The sequence below is a fragment of the Lithobates pipiens genome, unplaced genomic scaffold, assembly GCF_037356315.1.
Source record: "Lithobates pipiens isolate NorthernLeopardFrog02 unplaced genomic scaffold, aLitPip1_a1.2 Scaffold_23, whole genome shotgun sequence".
NCBI classification, from domain to species: domain Eukaryota; kingdom Metazoa; phylum Chordata; class Amphibia; order Anura; family Ranidae; genus Lithobates; species Lithobates pipiens.
This window is the reverse complement of record NW_027507785.1, coordinates 162,021,257-162,035,469: the sequence shown is the minus strand read 5'-3', so window position 1 is coordinate 162,035,469 and position 14,213 is coordinate 162,021,257. Positions and strand designations below refer to the sequence as shown.

The following is a 14,213-nucleotide window of genomic DNA, read 5'->3' as shown; positions in this document are numbered from 1 at the left end:
AAGATATCCAAGGAATTGAGAACTCTAATCAAGTAGTCAAAAACAAGGGGTTCTGCTGAAACCAATTAATGGTCAGATAGACCAACTGAAATTTCAGGCACAACTGCCAGGAAAATTGTTTGGGATGCAAAGAAAACCCCACAAATAACTTCAGGTGAGATACAGGACTCTCTGAAAACATGTGGTGTGGCTGTTTCAAGATGCACAATAAGGAGGTATTGGAAGAAAGATGGGCTGCATGGTTAAGTTGCCAGAAGAATGCCATTATTACGCAAATGCCACCAATTATCTCACTTACAATATGCCAAACAGCACAGAGGCAAGCCTAAAACCTTCTGGCACAAAGTCACTTGGAAAGATGAGACCAAAATTTAGCTTTTTGGCCACAACCATAAACGCTACGTTTGGAGAGGCGTAAAAAGGCCTATGATGAGAGGTACACCATTCCTACTAAGAAATACGGAGGTGGATTGCTGATGTTTTAGGTGATGTGTGAGCTACAAAGGCACAGGAAATTTGGTCAAAATTGATGGCAAGATGAATGCAGTATCTTATCAAAAACTACTGGAAAAACATTTGCATTCAACAGCCAGGAAGCTGTGCATGGAACGTACTTGGACATTCCAACATGACAATGCTCCAAAACTCAAGGCCAAGTTGACCTGTCATTTGCTACAGCAGAATAATGTGAAGGTTCTGGAATGGTCATCTCAGTATCCTGACCACAATATCATTGAGACACTCTGGGGGGATCTCAAACGTGCAGTTCATGCAAGACAGCCCAAGAATTTACACGAACTGGAGGTTTTTTGCCAAAGGGAATGGGCTGCTTTACCATCTGAGAAGATGAAGAGCCTCATCCACAAATACTACAAAAGACTTCAAGCTGTCATTGATGTTAAAGGGGGCAATACACAGTATTAAAGGGATTGTAAAGTGAATTTTTTTATTTTTATTTAAAATAACAAACATGTTCTACTTGCCTCCACTGTGCAGCTCGTTTTGCACAGAGTGGCCCCGAACCTTCTCTTCTGGGGTCCCTCGGCGGCTGTCTCTGCTTCCTCCCGCAGGTGCAGAAGCATCTGCGGGCACGCTCCTATGATGCAGCCAGCGGCTGTAGCCGCTCGCTGTATCACACGGCCCCGGCGCTCCGCGTCAGTGGATGTGATTGACCGCAGCACGAGCCAATGGCTGCACTGCTTTCCATCCACTCCAGCCAATCAGTGGCCAGACAGAACAGTGGAAAGGATGTCGGGGGACGAGCGTGGGACTTTCGAGGGGTGAAGTAAGTAAAACGGGGGGGCTGGGGGCACCGGCACTGTCGGATGTTTTTTCACCTTAATGCATAGAACTTTAAGAATTGGGGTATGTTAACTTTTGATCATGGTCACTTAAGTAGTCTCTCTGTTATGATTTAAAAAGAGTAAACACAGTTGAGTGATAATAAATGGCTTCAGCCAAGCACTAACCATGAGTGAAAGAAAAGCTTTTGTGTTCTCATTCAGTGTCTGAAAGATGGCCAAGAAATCCATAAATTCTGCCAGGGTATGTAAACTTATGTTCACAAAAAAAGTGTGTGTGTGTATGTATGTATGTATGTGTGTGTGTATATATGTATGTGTGTGTGTGTGTGTGTGTGTGTGTGTGTGTGTGTATATATATATAATATAATATATAATATAATATAATGTGTGTGGCAGGTACAACAGTGAGCACTATATGCAAGAAGGGATTGCACCTGGCATGACCGCAAATAGGTGCTAGGGAGGAGTGCATAGTTTGTTGGTGTGCAGGAGAGGAGTGTAGGAGGTATGACAGCAGGTAGTATGTGCTGGACAGGAGTGCAGAGGTTATGATGGAGGGCAATATGTGCTGGAGATGAGTGTATGTAGTATGCACTGGAGACCAGTGCAGATGGTATGAAGGGTGGTTGGTGACAAGTAAATTTTTGCACAAAATTTACAGCTTCGCCATGAAGTAAAGTTTATGAAAACATTGGGTAGTGGTGAAGGTACTGACTGTACAGTGCCTAATGCAAACTTGGAGAGGTAGGTTATAACAGCTGTGTATGTACATTAACTGTTCTCTGTAAAAAAAAAAAAAAAAAAAAAAAGCCAGGGATGGGGGAGCAGCAGTGTGGAATGTGTGAGTATTAGTGGGGGTAAAACACTCAAATGTTTGTCAGTGAGAAGGTGAGGCAGCCAGGACAGGATTTGTAGTAGCAGGGGAGGAAGTCTGTGGGGAGGGGATGAGTCAGTTTCTAAGGAGGGATCTGTCGGTCAGGGAAGGAGGTAGGGAGTTTCAAAAGGTATATACACAACAGTAGTTGGAGCAATCATCAATTCCACGAAATATCAAATTTCACATCTACAAACCGTCCAGAACACAGCCAGACTGGTAACTGGAGAAAAAAAAACATGGGAATCAATCACCCCTTCCATGAGGACCCTCCATTGGCTAGCCGTGAAGGATCGAGTTACATTCAAGACCCTCTGCCTCATTCAAATGTACACAAGGAAAAAGCCCTGCAATACCTCTGCGACAAAATAAAGCACTACAACCCAGGTCACACTCTACGGTCAACTAATCAGAACCTCCTCCACATCCCCAAGACCCGTTATAAATTAAAAGGCGAACGAAGGTACGCAGTCTAAGGACCACGGCTATGGAATGCTCTACCTGCGGACATCTGCTCGGAAGAAAACTAGCCTTCAAGAAGAAGCTCAAGACCTATCTCTTCTGAAAACCCAGACAGACAATGGCAGCAAAAGTGCCCTGAGGCAATTTAGTTTGCACATATAGCGCTATACAAGTTATTCATTCATATCGGTCAGTGGAGAGTTGTGGCATTTGGGATGGAATGTTTGGCAGCAGGGCAGAGTAGACTGGGGAAGAATGTATGTTGGGATGGGTAGATTGGGTGAGATGACACAGGGATGTTTGTTAGGAGAGTGAGGCAGCTTTCTGCAGGAGTCAGTGTTCTGTTCACTGGTGGTCTGTGTAAACATTTTTTTTTTTTTTTCCGCAACACAGCAAGCAAGCAAAATTTACAGCTGCAGAACTGAGGATTGCAGCTCCAGAAGCATTGAGTGAGCAGAGGAACATAATGGAACACTGGTGGGGAGTCAAAGTGGTTCTAAAGGCTCAAGGTTTTTTACCTATGCATGAAGGTAAAAAAAAATAGGATTTTTTACGTCATACTTGCCTGTAAAATCCTTTTTTCTTTTGAGTACATCATAAGAGACAGTCAGATTAATATTCATTACCTGTTGGGATGTCTCAGAGCAATAGCCTTGTGAGGAGGGAGACGCCCTGCCAAACAATAGCCATCAGAACTTATATGGCAGCCTGAATATCCACTTGATAACATTTTGTGAACGTATGCACTGAAGACCGGGTAGCAGCCTTACAAATCTGAGCCACAGATACCTGATGGCGAAAAGCTCCGGAGATTTCTACACTCCTAATAGAATTAGCTTTCGGCCTAAATGGAGGTGCTTTGTTTCAGACCGTAGGCTTGAATGACCAATTGAGAAACCCAATTGGCAATGGAAGCCTTGTAAGCTGCCTGCCCCTTCTTGGTAAAACCAAAACTCCTTGGATCTCCGCAGATCTAGACAAATAAACCTTGACTGCCTGGACAACGTCCAAACAATGCAGTCGTCTCTTCTGCCAAACAAGGCTGAGAGGGGAAAAAAAAAGCAAAAAAAGTCCTGATTTAAATGAAAGGCTGACACCACTTTTGTCATGGTGAAGGATCGAGTACGGTTCCCTACATGAAAGGCCCGCCAACTCCGAGACCCTTCTAGTCGAGGTGACAGTCATCAGGAAGGCTAGCTTGCGTGGCATCAAGTCTAATGGAATTGCCTTAATAGGTTCAAATGGTTGTTTCTGTAACACAGACAGCACTAAGTTCAAGTCCCAAGGACACATAGGTGACCTAATGGGGGGAAGAAAGCGAGTTGCCTCTTGCATAAAGGTTTGAATCGGTGAATGGGAGGCTAAAGGCCTTTGGAAGAATACGGATAGGGCCGAAACTTGACCTCTGTACTCGAAGCCAATTTAATTTACACAGCTGACTATAGAAAAGAGAATTCTCCCAATCACATATTTCTAAGGATGTCATTTTCTGGCTTCACACCAAGCAATATAAGTCTTCCAGACCTTATGATAAATCTTCCTAGTGACAGCTTTTCTAGCATTTACTAGAGTAGACACCACTGGTCCCAAGATGCCAGGGTCCTTTTAACGCCCTGCCTTCAATAGCATGCCCTCAAATTTGGAGAATGTAAATTGGGGTGGAATATAGGACCTTGAGACAGGAGATCGAGAGAACGTGGAAGCTTCCATGGCCTGTCTATTGTCAGTCTCACAATCTCTGGGTACCAGGGCCTTCTGGGCCAGGCTGGTGCCACCAAAGTGACTGGAATCCCCTCTCTTCAAATCCTGCAGAACAAATGTGGAAGGAGAGGGATCGGATGGAAAGCATAAACCAGGGCGTACTGGCTCCATGGAACTATCAGAACATCTGCTCCAATTGCCAGAGGATCTCTTGTTCGAGACACAAACTACTGTAGCTTGTTGTTGAACCTGGATGCCAGTAGGTTGACTTTTGGCAATTCCCAACATTGGCAAACTTCCTGGCACACCTCCTGGGTGTAGGGACCATTCTCCCGGGCAGGTCTGCTGGCGGCTTAGTTAATCTTCCAGTTCTCTACTCCTGGGATATGGACTGCCGATATTATTGGCATATGTCCCTCTGCCCAGGCTAGTATATAGTTCACCTCCTTCAGAGCTGAACGACTCCTGGTACCACCTTGGGGGTTTATATAGGCCACTGCTGTGGCATTGTCGGACTGAACCCTGATGGGGCAGTCCTGAAGCTCCACTGTCCAGGACTGTAGGGCCAGACGTACTGCCCGTAATTCTAGGACGTTGAAGGGCAGGGTCTGCTCTGTCCCTGATAATTTTCCCTGGGCTGTATGCCCATCTAGGGTCACTCCCCAGTCTGAGAGGCTGGCATCTGTAATCGGTGCACTCCAAGTTACCAGGAGAAAGCATTTTCCCTTTCGCAGGTTCTGATCCTGCAACCACCAGTTTAGGCTCAAGCATGCCTGAGGATATGAGCACATTGGATAATCCCAGGGCTTTTCTGTTCCAAGCCAACAAGATGTCTTATTGTAAAGGCCTGGAATGGAACTAGGCATAGAGCACTGCCTCGAAGGAGGATACCATCCTCCCTAGAAGACTCGTACAGAACCGAATGGAGGGTTGTTTGGTGGCCCTTATCTGATGCACTTGATCCTTCAGGGCACAGATCCTTACGGGTGGCAAGAATACTCTTGCTTGGACCCTGTTTAGAATCGGACCTAAATATTTTAGACTTTTAGCTGGTCTCAAGGCGGACTTCTAGACTAGAGGCTGACCTCTGACTTCTTCTAGAGCCTGTACTGAGTGATCTCTGAACAGGAGGTTATCCAAGCACCATGATCCCTTGGGCCCGTAGAAGACCCAGTACTGGTGCTAGGACCTTTGTGAACACCCGGGGAGCTGTTGCAACCCCGAAGGGTTGAGCCACAAACTGCAAATGACGTTCCTCTACTGCAAACCATAGGAACCTCCGATGAGGCTGAAAGATGGGTAAATGTAAGTAGGCGTCCTTTTATATCGATGGAGACTAAAAAGTCTACCTTCTGGAGTGAGTTTACTACTGAGCAGACACTCTATCCGAAAGGATTGTATCAATAGATACTTGTTCAGGGACCTTGGGTTCAAAATGGGCCTTGTGTCCCAGTTTAGTTTCTGAACCGTAAACGGGTTCGAGTAAAACTCTGCCCCTTTCGGATACTGGAACTTCTACAATCACTGATGCACTAGATGTAGTGCCTGAAGCAATATGTTTCTTTTTGGAGGATCCGAGAGAATGCTGGATCTTAGAAAACCTCTGGGGGGGACCCCCCGTAACTCCAGCTTGTAACCGCGAGATATAATTGAGGTGACCCACTCGTCCTGAATTGTTTTCCAAATGTCCACAAAGTGCAGCAGCCTCACCCCCCCCCCCCCCCCCCCCCCCCCCCCCCACTCGATCTGGGTTTTTGTGCTTGGTTTAGAAGAATTTTGGTCCCAATAGTGAAAAAAAAAAATATATAGAAACAATCAACAAAAATAATGGTAACAGCTGCTGTGCAAAATCACACACTTTAAAAAAAAAAAAAAAAAACCTGCTATATATATATATATATATATATATATATATATATATATATATATATATATATATATATATATATATATATATATATATATATATATATATATATATATATATATATATATATATATATATAATATACCATACCCAAAATATGAGAAATCATTTCAACATATGTCCATTCTGTATAGTCCGTACACCATGTAAATAGAATATATATAAAAACATATATTGGCATAAATTGATGAAGTTAGATTTTTTTACATTAAGTATATAGCACAAAAGAGTAAATGGTAGGACTTTTAAATGCCCCCTCCAATGAACACGCAATTTTGCGTGATATGTTTTTTTCTTTTTATAGTAACTATAGGTTGATAAGAAAAAAGACTGAGTAACCTACCCTGTCCCTGTGACATGTCAAGAGGAAAAGACAAATCAATGGGAACACAGGCAAGAATTAATTTACTGACAGTTTTTCACTCTTCCCAACTCTACCAATAAGTGATTTTATAGCTGTGTCTTTATTGGAGACTCTGCTCACTTCTCCCTCTGACACAGAAGTCAGTGCTAAGCTGTGAGGGCACAGATGCCAATAAAAAACATTTTCCCGCCTGTGCCCACTCTTTTCGAAACTATAAAAAAGTTTAAAAAATTTGCTGATAAAAATTTATATTTGAAAGTTGCAGGTGGTGTAGACGGTGGCCCTTTTCTAATTCTGAACCCTTTTATATAAAAAAAAAAAAAAAAAAAAAAAAAAATTTTTTTGGTTTCACAAACAGATTTTTAGTTTACAGTTAAGTCCTTGACAGATTGCAGATAAGAAGCTTTTTGAGGTAAAGAGAAAGGATCAGATCAATGCCCTCAATAACCTGATTGAACTAAATGATGTCAACCAACAGTACAAGATTATTGATATCATGCTAAAAGGCCTTTTTAAGGTAAGAATTTTCTATACACTAGATGTCTTGATATTTAAGATCTGTCTATAAATGATGAAGTCCTACCTATAGTGTTTTTTTTACCAGAGATCTTGAGAATTTTATATGCCCTGTCGTGGAAATCTATTGTTGAAACCCTAAAATTATAAATGTAGTTGTTGTAAAGGCTGAAGGTTTTTTATCTTGATGTATTCTAATGCAATAAAATAAATTTTAAATCTGTGTGCAGCAGCCCCCCCCCCCCCCTCAGCCTTACTAAGGCTGAGGGGGGGGGCCTCCATCTAGATCCAGTGATTGTTGCAGGAGTGTCTTGGCTGCCCGGGACTCCCCTCCTCATCGGCTGAGACAGCGATGTGGTGCCACTGGTTCCCGCTGCTGTCCATTAGTCAGTCAGCCAATTGGGAGACAAATGGGAGCCGAGCCACGGCTCCATGTCTTAATGGATACACAAAGCTGTGGCTTGGCTTGGGGGGCCCTCAACAGGAGGGAGGGGCCAGGAGCACCAAAGAGGGATCCGAGAAGAGGATCTGGGCTGCTCTGTGCAAAACCACTGCACGGAGCAGGTAAGTATATAACATGTTTGTTATTTTTAACTAAAAAATACGAGACTTTAGTACCAGTTTAAATCTGCCTGTGCAAGCTTTGTGTTTTAAAGTATCTGTTCTGACAAAATGTATTTATTTTCTTTAATCGTACGTCACGGGAAACGGAGCCATAGTAATAAACAGGACGTTGCCTCCCTATATAACCCCTCTCACTACTGGGAGTATCTCTGTTTTTTGCCAGTGTGTAAGGTGTTGGTCACGAGTACAGATGTGCTGTGCTGAGCTTCACTGGAGCAATCCTTGCTGGGGCTAGCTATGCAGCCGGATCTTTTCAAAGTGTCTTTAAGGCCGAATTGAATGGTACCCGGGCCTCGTATTTGAAGAAACAAGGTTTTGCCTGTAAACACTTCTTTTTACAGAACTGGACCCCGGGATCCAGTACTTTTGGTATTAAGGCCATAAAGTTTTACTAGCAGGGTGCTTTTTACAGGTCCAGGATTGTGGGTTCCCTGCGGGTGCCCGGTTCCTGAAGGTTTGTTAACGGAACCCACTGTGAAGGGTGAAGATTGGGTCTGTTGGTTTTACCACAGAAAACCCTGTGGTGAGAAAGGTAAGTGGAGTTTTCTAAGGAATTTATAAATTTTCTTATGAAATGTCTCCTTTAAAGTAAATGTTGTCATGCCTACGTGTCACCACTGGGGGCTGTATGGAGCACGCACCTTCTCATGCTTTGCTCAGTGTCACGCTGTGTCACAGAAGCAGCAGGCAGACCTCCGGTAACAAATTAATAAGTGGTGTTGCACTCCACAATAAATAATAACTGTAATAAATAAATAAACATCAGTAAATAGTGCACAAAATAATATAAATAACTAAATATAACTTCTCCAAGCTCATTAAATCAAAGTTGCACCTTCTAAAGTGCATCAGTGCAAAGCAATATCCAATCCAATGCAATGTGAATAACTGGGCACTCCAAACATGAAAAATAAGGTGCATACAGTGAAAATAAATCGGTACTAAAAATTCAATAAGTTCAAAATGTGTCTCAGTCCATAAAGTGCATCCAGTGTCAAAAAAAATATTAATAAAAAAGGATAGATGTGCCTCTATAGCATCAACACAGTCCATATTCAATCATGCAATATGTGAATCCACACTGTGCCATGAAGTAAATTGACTCAGTGAGCAAACTGCTACATCCACCGGTGATCCTGTGTATCTTCAAAATAGAGTGTCCACACACTGAGTGCAATGGCTACCTTACCTCACTGCTGTAAGGTAAACAGCATTTAATAATTCTAGCAGTTACACTGTTGTCAGCTGGTGTGGGTATTACAAGCAGTCCCCTCTAGGTGCTCAGCCATAAACCAAAGGTCATATCCATAGGAAAAAACAAGAAGGAGCTTTCAATGGTGAAGTGTATATATAATCAATTTAAACTTTATTATAAAAAGGACATAGTCCTGGGTACTTTTATCCACTTAATTCAAGGCAAAAGAATAGCATAAAACGAACAAGCTCCACGCTCATACTCCGGACATCACTTCCGGTATCCTCCTAGACCAATGGATGGATTGGTCTATTTGATACTAAATACATCTAGGGGAGGGTTTGTACCCCTGCCGGTGTTTTTGCTGCAACCAGTGGCGTAACTAGAACCATTAGGGCCCCGATGCAAGAAACCATGAAGGGCCCCCCTGAACCCCAGCCAGGGCCCTTCCCTCCGAGTCTGGCGGTGGAACTCCAGGGCGTGGTCACAGGTATGACCTTTGTGAGCCCTGTAGTTCCACCACTGGTATCAGTAGTTTTTATTTATTTTTTTACATTTTTAGGTGCCCAATTGGGGGACTGTCCCTAGGCAGGATTGGGTCCCTGTCCCCAGAAGAGATGAGGTCCTTTTCTCCAGGGCAGATGAAGCTACTGCCCCCAGGTGAGAAGGGGTCCCTGTCCCCAGGGGAGCTGGGGGTCCCTGTCCCCACGTGAGAAGGGGTCCCTGTCCCCAGGGGGATATGGAGGAGGTATGTAATAGTGTGTGCTAGCTGCCTATGCTGCTGCCAGCCATATGTAGAGGGGGCTACATGGGCCCCCTGCATCACAGGGCCCAGTTGCGGTCGCGACTGCTGCACCCCCTATAGTTACGCCCCTGGCTGCAACCATAAGTTCTCTCTTCCTGTTATTCATTGTGGCGCGAGGATATAATTAAGACCTCCGGTAAGTTTGAAGGGGTTTCGCTTCCTCCAGACACCCCCACCTGGGCTGAACTCTTCCCCTCTTCAAGAGGCTGAGTATAAGGGATTACTAAAAGGTCTCCCCCATGCCATCCCTCCCTCACTCAGCTGATGCCATCGGATCAGAGGCCCCTGCTTGCGTGGGAAAACTTTTTTTTTTTTAAGGGGGGGGGGGGGGGCGGCGGCGGCGGCGGCGATGTGAAGGTGGGGGCAGAACTTAGTGCGGCGTTGGCGTCCTACATTGCGGGAGTGTGTTTTAAAAAGAAAAAAAATTTAGCGACTTTGCATCCCAGTGTGGGTCAAAATATGACAGGTTCTCTTCCATTACTCAGGACCCTCAAACTGAGAAACTAGGGGCAGGAGAAGACAAATTCCCTCAGGGGACTGTGGTGAGGCTGTTGACTCCTCTTTTGAGGTGTCAAATGCGGGAGAATCAGCTGTTTCAATCTAAGTTTGATGGTGAAATTTCTTGCTGAACAATCGCTCCACATTTATGTACCCTTAACTGAGTGTTTGGGTTTGCTAAAGCAGTGGTCATCAACCCTGTCCTCCTGGGCCCACTAACAGACCAGGTTTGCGAGATAACTGAAATACATCACAGGTGATATCATTTGCTGCTCAGTGATTGTAGCATTCTAGTCTGTATCTCCAAGGTAATACATAAAACCTGGCCTGTTAGTGGATCCTGAGGACATGAAGTCCCGCCCCCACCGTCACATCGCCCCACCCCCCCCTTTTTTTCCCTTTTATAATAAAGTTTAGATTGATTATATATACTTCACCATTGGAGCTCCTTGTTTTTTCCCTATGGATATGACCTTTGGTTTATGGCTGAGCACTTAGAGGGGACTGCTTGTAATACCCACACCAGCTGACAACAACAGTGTAACTGCTGGAATTATTAAATGCTGTTTGCCTTACAGCAGTGAGGTAAGGTAGCCATTGCACTCAGTGTGTGGACACTCTATTTTGAGGATACACGGGATCACCGGTGGATGTAGCAGTTTTGCTCACTGAGTCAATTTACTTCATGGCACAGTGTGGATTCACATATTGCCTGATTTAATATGGACTGTGTTGATGCTATAGATAGACACATCTATCCTTTTTTTTTTTTTTTTTTTATTAATATTTTTTTGACACTGGATGCACTTTATGGACTGAGACACATTTTGAACTTATTGAATTTTTAGTACCGATTTATTTTCACTGTATGCACCTTATTTTTCATGTTGGGAGTAGTTATTCACATTGCATTGGATTGGATATTGCTTTGCACTGATGCACTTTAGAAGGTGCACATTTGATTTAATGAGCTTGGAGCAGTGATATTCAGTTATTTTATATTATTTCGTGCACTATTTACTGATATGTTTATCTATTTATTACAGTTATATTTTATTGTGGAGCGCAACACCACTTATTAATTTGATACTATATACATCTAGGGGAGGGTTTGTACCCCTGCCAGTGTTTTTGCTGCAACCATAAGTTCTCTCTTCCTGTTACTTATTCATTGTGGCGCTAGGATAATCTATAATTAAGACCTCCGGTAAGTTTGGGGGGTTTCGCTTCCTCCAGACACCCCCACCTGGGCTGAACTCTTCCCCTCTTCAAGAGGCTGAGTATAAGGGATTACTAAAAACGATCGGCAATGACGTTTTCTTTTACCACTCTTGCACAGCGGCAGCTTCCAGGTCTCCTCCATGCCATCCCTCCCTCACTCAGCCGATCCCATCGGATCAGAGGCCCGTGCTTGCGTGGGAAAACGTTTTTAAATTTTTTTTTAAAAGAGGGGGGCGCGATGTGAAGGTGGGGGCAGAACTTAGTGCGCCGTTGGTGTCCTCCATCGTGGGAGTGTGTTTTAAAAAGAAAAAAAATTTAGCGACTTCGCATCCCAGTGTGGGTCAAAATATGACAGGTTCTCTTCCATTACTCAGGACCCTCAAACTGAGGAACTAGGGGCAGGAGAAGACAAATTCCCTCAGGGGACTGTGGTGAGGCTGTTGACTCCTCTTTTGAGGTGTCAAATGCGGGAGAATCAGCTGTTTCAATCTAAGTTTGATGGTGCAATTTCTTGCTGAACGATCGCTCCACATTTATGTACCCTTAACTGAGTGTTTGGGTTTGCTAAAGCAGTGGTAATCAACCCTGTCCTCTGGGCCCACTAACAGGCCAGGTTTGCGAGATAACTGAAATACATCACAGGTGATATCATTTGCTGCTCAGTGATTGCAGCATTCTAGTCTGTATCTCCAAGGTAATACATAAAACCTGGCCTGTTAGTGGATCCTGAGGACACAAAGTCCCACCCCCACCGTCACATCGCCCCCCCCCTTAAAAAAAAAAGTTTTCCCACGCAAACGCAGGCCTCTGATCCGACGGGATCAGCTGAGTGAGGGAGGGATGGCATGGAGGAGACCTGGAAGCCGCCACCGTGCAGGAGCGGTGAAAGAAAACGCCATTGCCAATCATTTTTAATTATCCCTTATACTCAGCCTCTTGAAGAGGGTTGATGACTGTTGAGCTTAAGCCGCCTCAAGCTGTGCATGCCTTTTGCTGTCTATTCATTGTTGGAAAAGCTTTTTTGTATCTGAGAGAATCACCCAGGTAAGCATTATTTTCCCTCCTAAAAAGTTTTCACACTTTATCATATGGTGGATGAAATTCACTAAGTAGGCTATACCAGCAATTAACTCTGCTATATCCTCTGTTAATAAGTTTGACTTGTCCGGCAGACAATGCTCAAATGCTTAGGGATCCGATGGATAAAAAGGTGGAATTCCTATTCAAGAAAAAAGAATGAGTGTCTCAGCTTGCGCTCACAGTAATTGCTTAATCATTGAGAGACCAGTTTAAACAGGTGTTCAAGGTTATCCAGCTCAGGAGGCAGCTTTATGTTTGTAATAGTTGCTATGAGAGATTCTATCCTTCAGGCCTTGCGCCCTTCGCTAAGCGCCTTGTAAAAAGCTCCTGGCTAGTCTTCCTTTTTGCTCTGAAGCAGCTATTTGGGGATGCTTTGGATGATGCATCCAAAGAAATTCTAGAAAGCATCCCTTTTGCCATTTAAGAAAAGGAGTAAATATATTTCTTTTAAAGCTCCTTCTCCTGTGCCAGAGGCATCAGCCTCCAGGCAGTCACGGCGGCTTCCACCGTCAGGTTCAATCGAATAGGGGGAATTCTGCAGTTCTAGAGGATCTGGCAGGAAGAGTGTCAAGACAAAGGGGGACTTCCTCCATAGCTCCAGGGTGCAAACTGGAGTTCCAATAGTTCTTTTCGTTTTCTCAGATCAAACATTTCTAAGGATCCAGAGAAAAAGAAAAAGTGATCAAGGGGGACCCCATGTAAGAACAGAGGTAGGAGTTTGATTCAAGCCTCTTTTTTTTCACGGTGCCAAATCCGTATGGACATTTTGGATCTCAAAAATCGAAATTCAATTTCTGAATATAACCACTCTTTTTTTCGCATGGAGTCAATCCAATTCCGTTATCTCCATCCTAATAGGAGGCGAATTTCTGGCGTCAATTGACATCAAAGATGCATACTTCCATATGCCTATTTCCTCACTAGTAATATCTACTTTTCAATTTGGAATATCTTCATTTTCAGTGTATAGTTCTGCTTTCCGGTCCAGCTACTGCACCTTGAGTTTTTACAAAGGTTCTGGACCCTCTACTAGCCAGATCAAGTGCCCAAGGTATAATGAGTATGGTTTACCTAGTCTATCTGTTCTTGATAGACCAGTCGGTAGCCCGCTTAGACCAAAGTATGGTCACCACATTCAGCTACCTGGAATATCTAGGTTGGATTCTCAACCTAAGAGAAATCTTCTTTAAAACCATCAAGGAGGCTAAAATACTTGGGTCCGATCATAGGTACACCCAGAAAAGGGTATTCTTACCCCAGGCAAAAGTCGGCGCCATAAAGGGAACTGTTTTAGGTGGTCCAAGCAAGATGAATTTTTTCTATTCAACTTTGCTTGAGGTTGTTGGAAAAGATGGTGACTTCATTCAAGGCCGTGCCTTATGCTCAGTTTCATTCGAGACTGCTGGAAAACTGTATCCTATCGGCTTGGAACAAAGAGTTCAAGCTCTACATTCCCAATGTGTCTGACTCCAAAGCCTATGGCCATATCACCTTGATAGGCTGTGCACTTGGTCCTGAGGGCCTGCACGTCCTGCCATGATTCAATCCGACAATGCCACAGCAATGGCCTATATTAATAACCAAGGGGGCACAAGAAATTGTGTGGCCCAGAGAAAGGTGAATCATATCCTATCTTGGGCAG

The 14,213-nt window shown here is 43.9% G+C and overlaps 1 protein-coding gene across 1 annotated transcript in view; it reads left to right on the top strand.

The window, feature by feature from the left end:
* Window positions 1-14,213, top strand: part of CCDC134 (coiled-coil domain containing 134) — a 161,616-nt gene that overhangs the window by 50,787 nt on the left and 96,616 nt on the right. Inside the window, exon 3 of the mRNA XM_077452523.1 lies at window positions 7,028-7,149. Coding sequence (XP_077308649.1) covers window positions 7,028-7,149 — 122 coding nt within the window. The remainder of the gene's footprint in view (window positions 1-7,027; window positions 7,150-14,213) is intronic.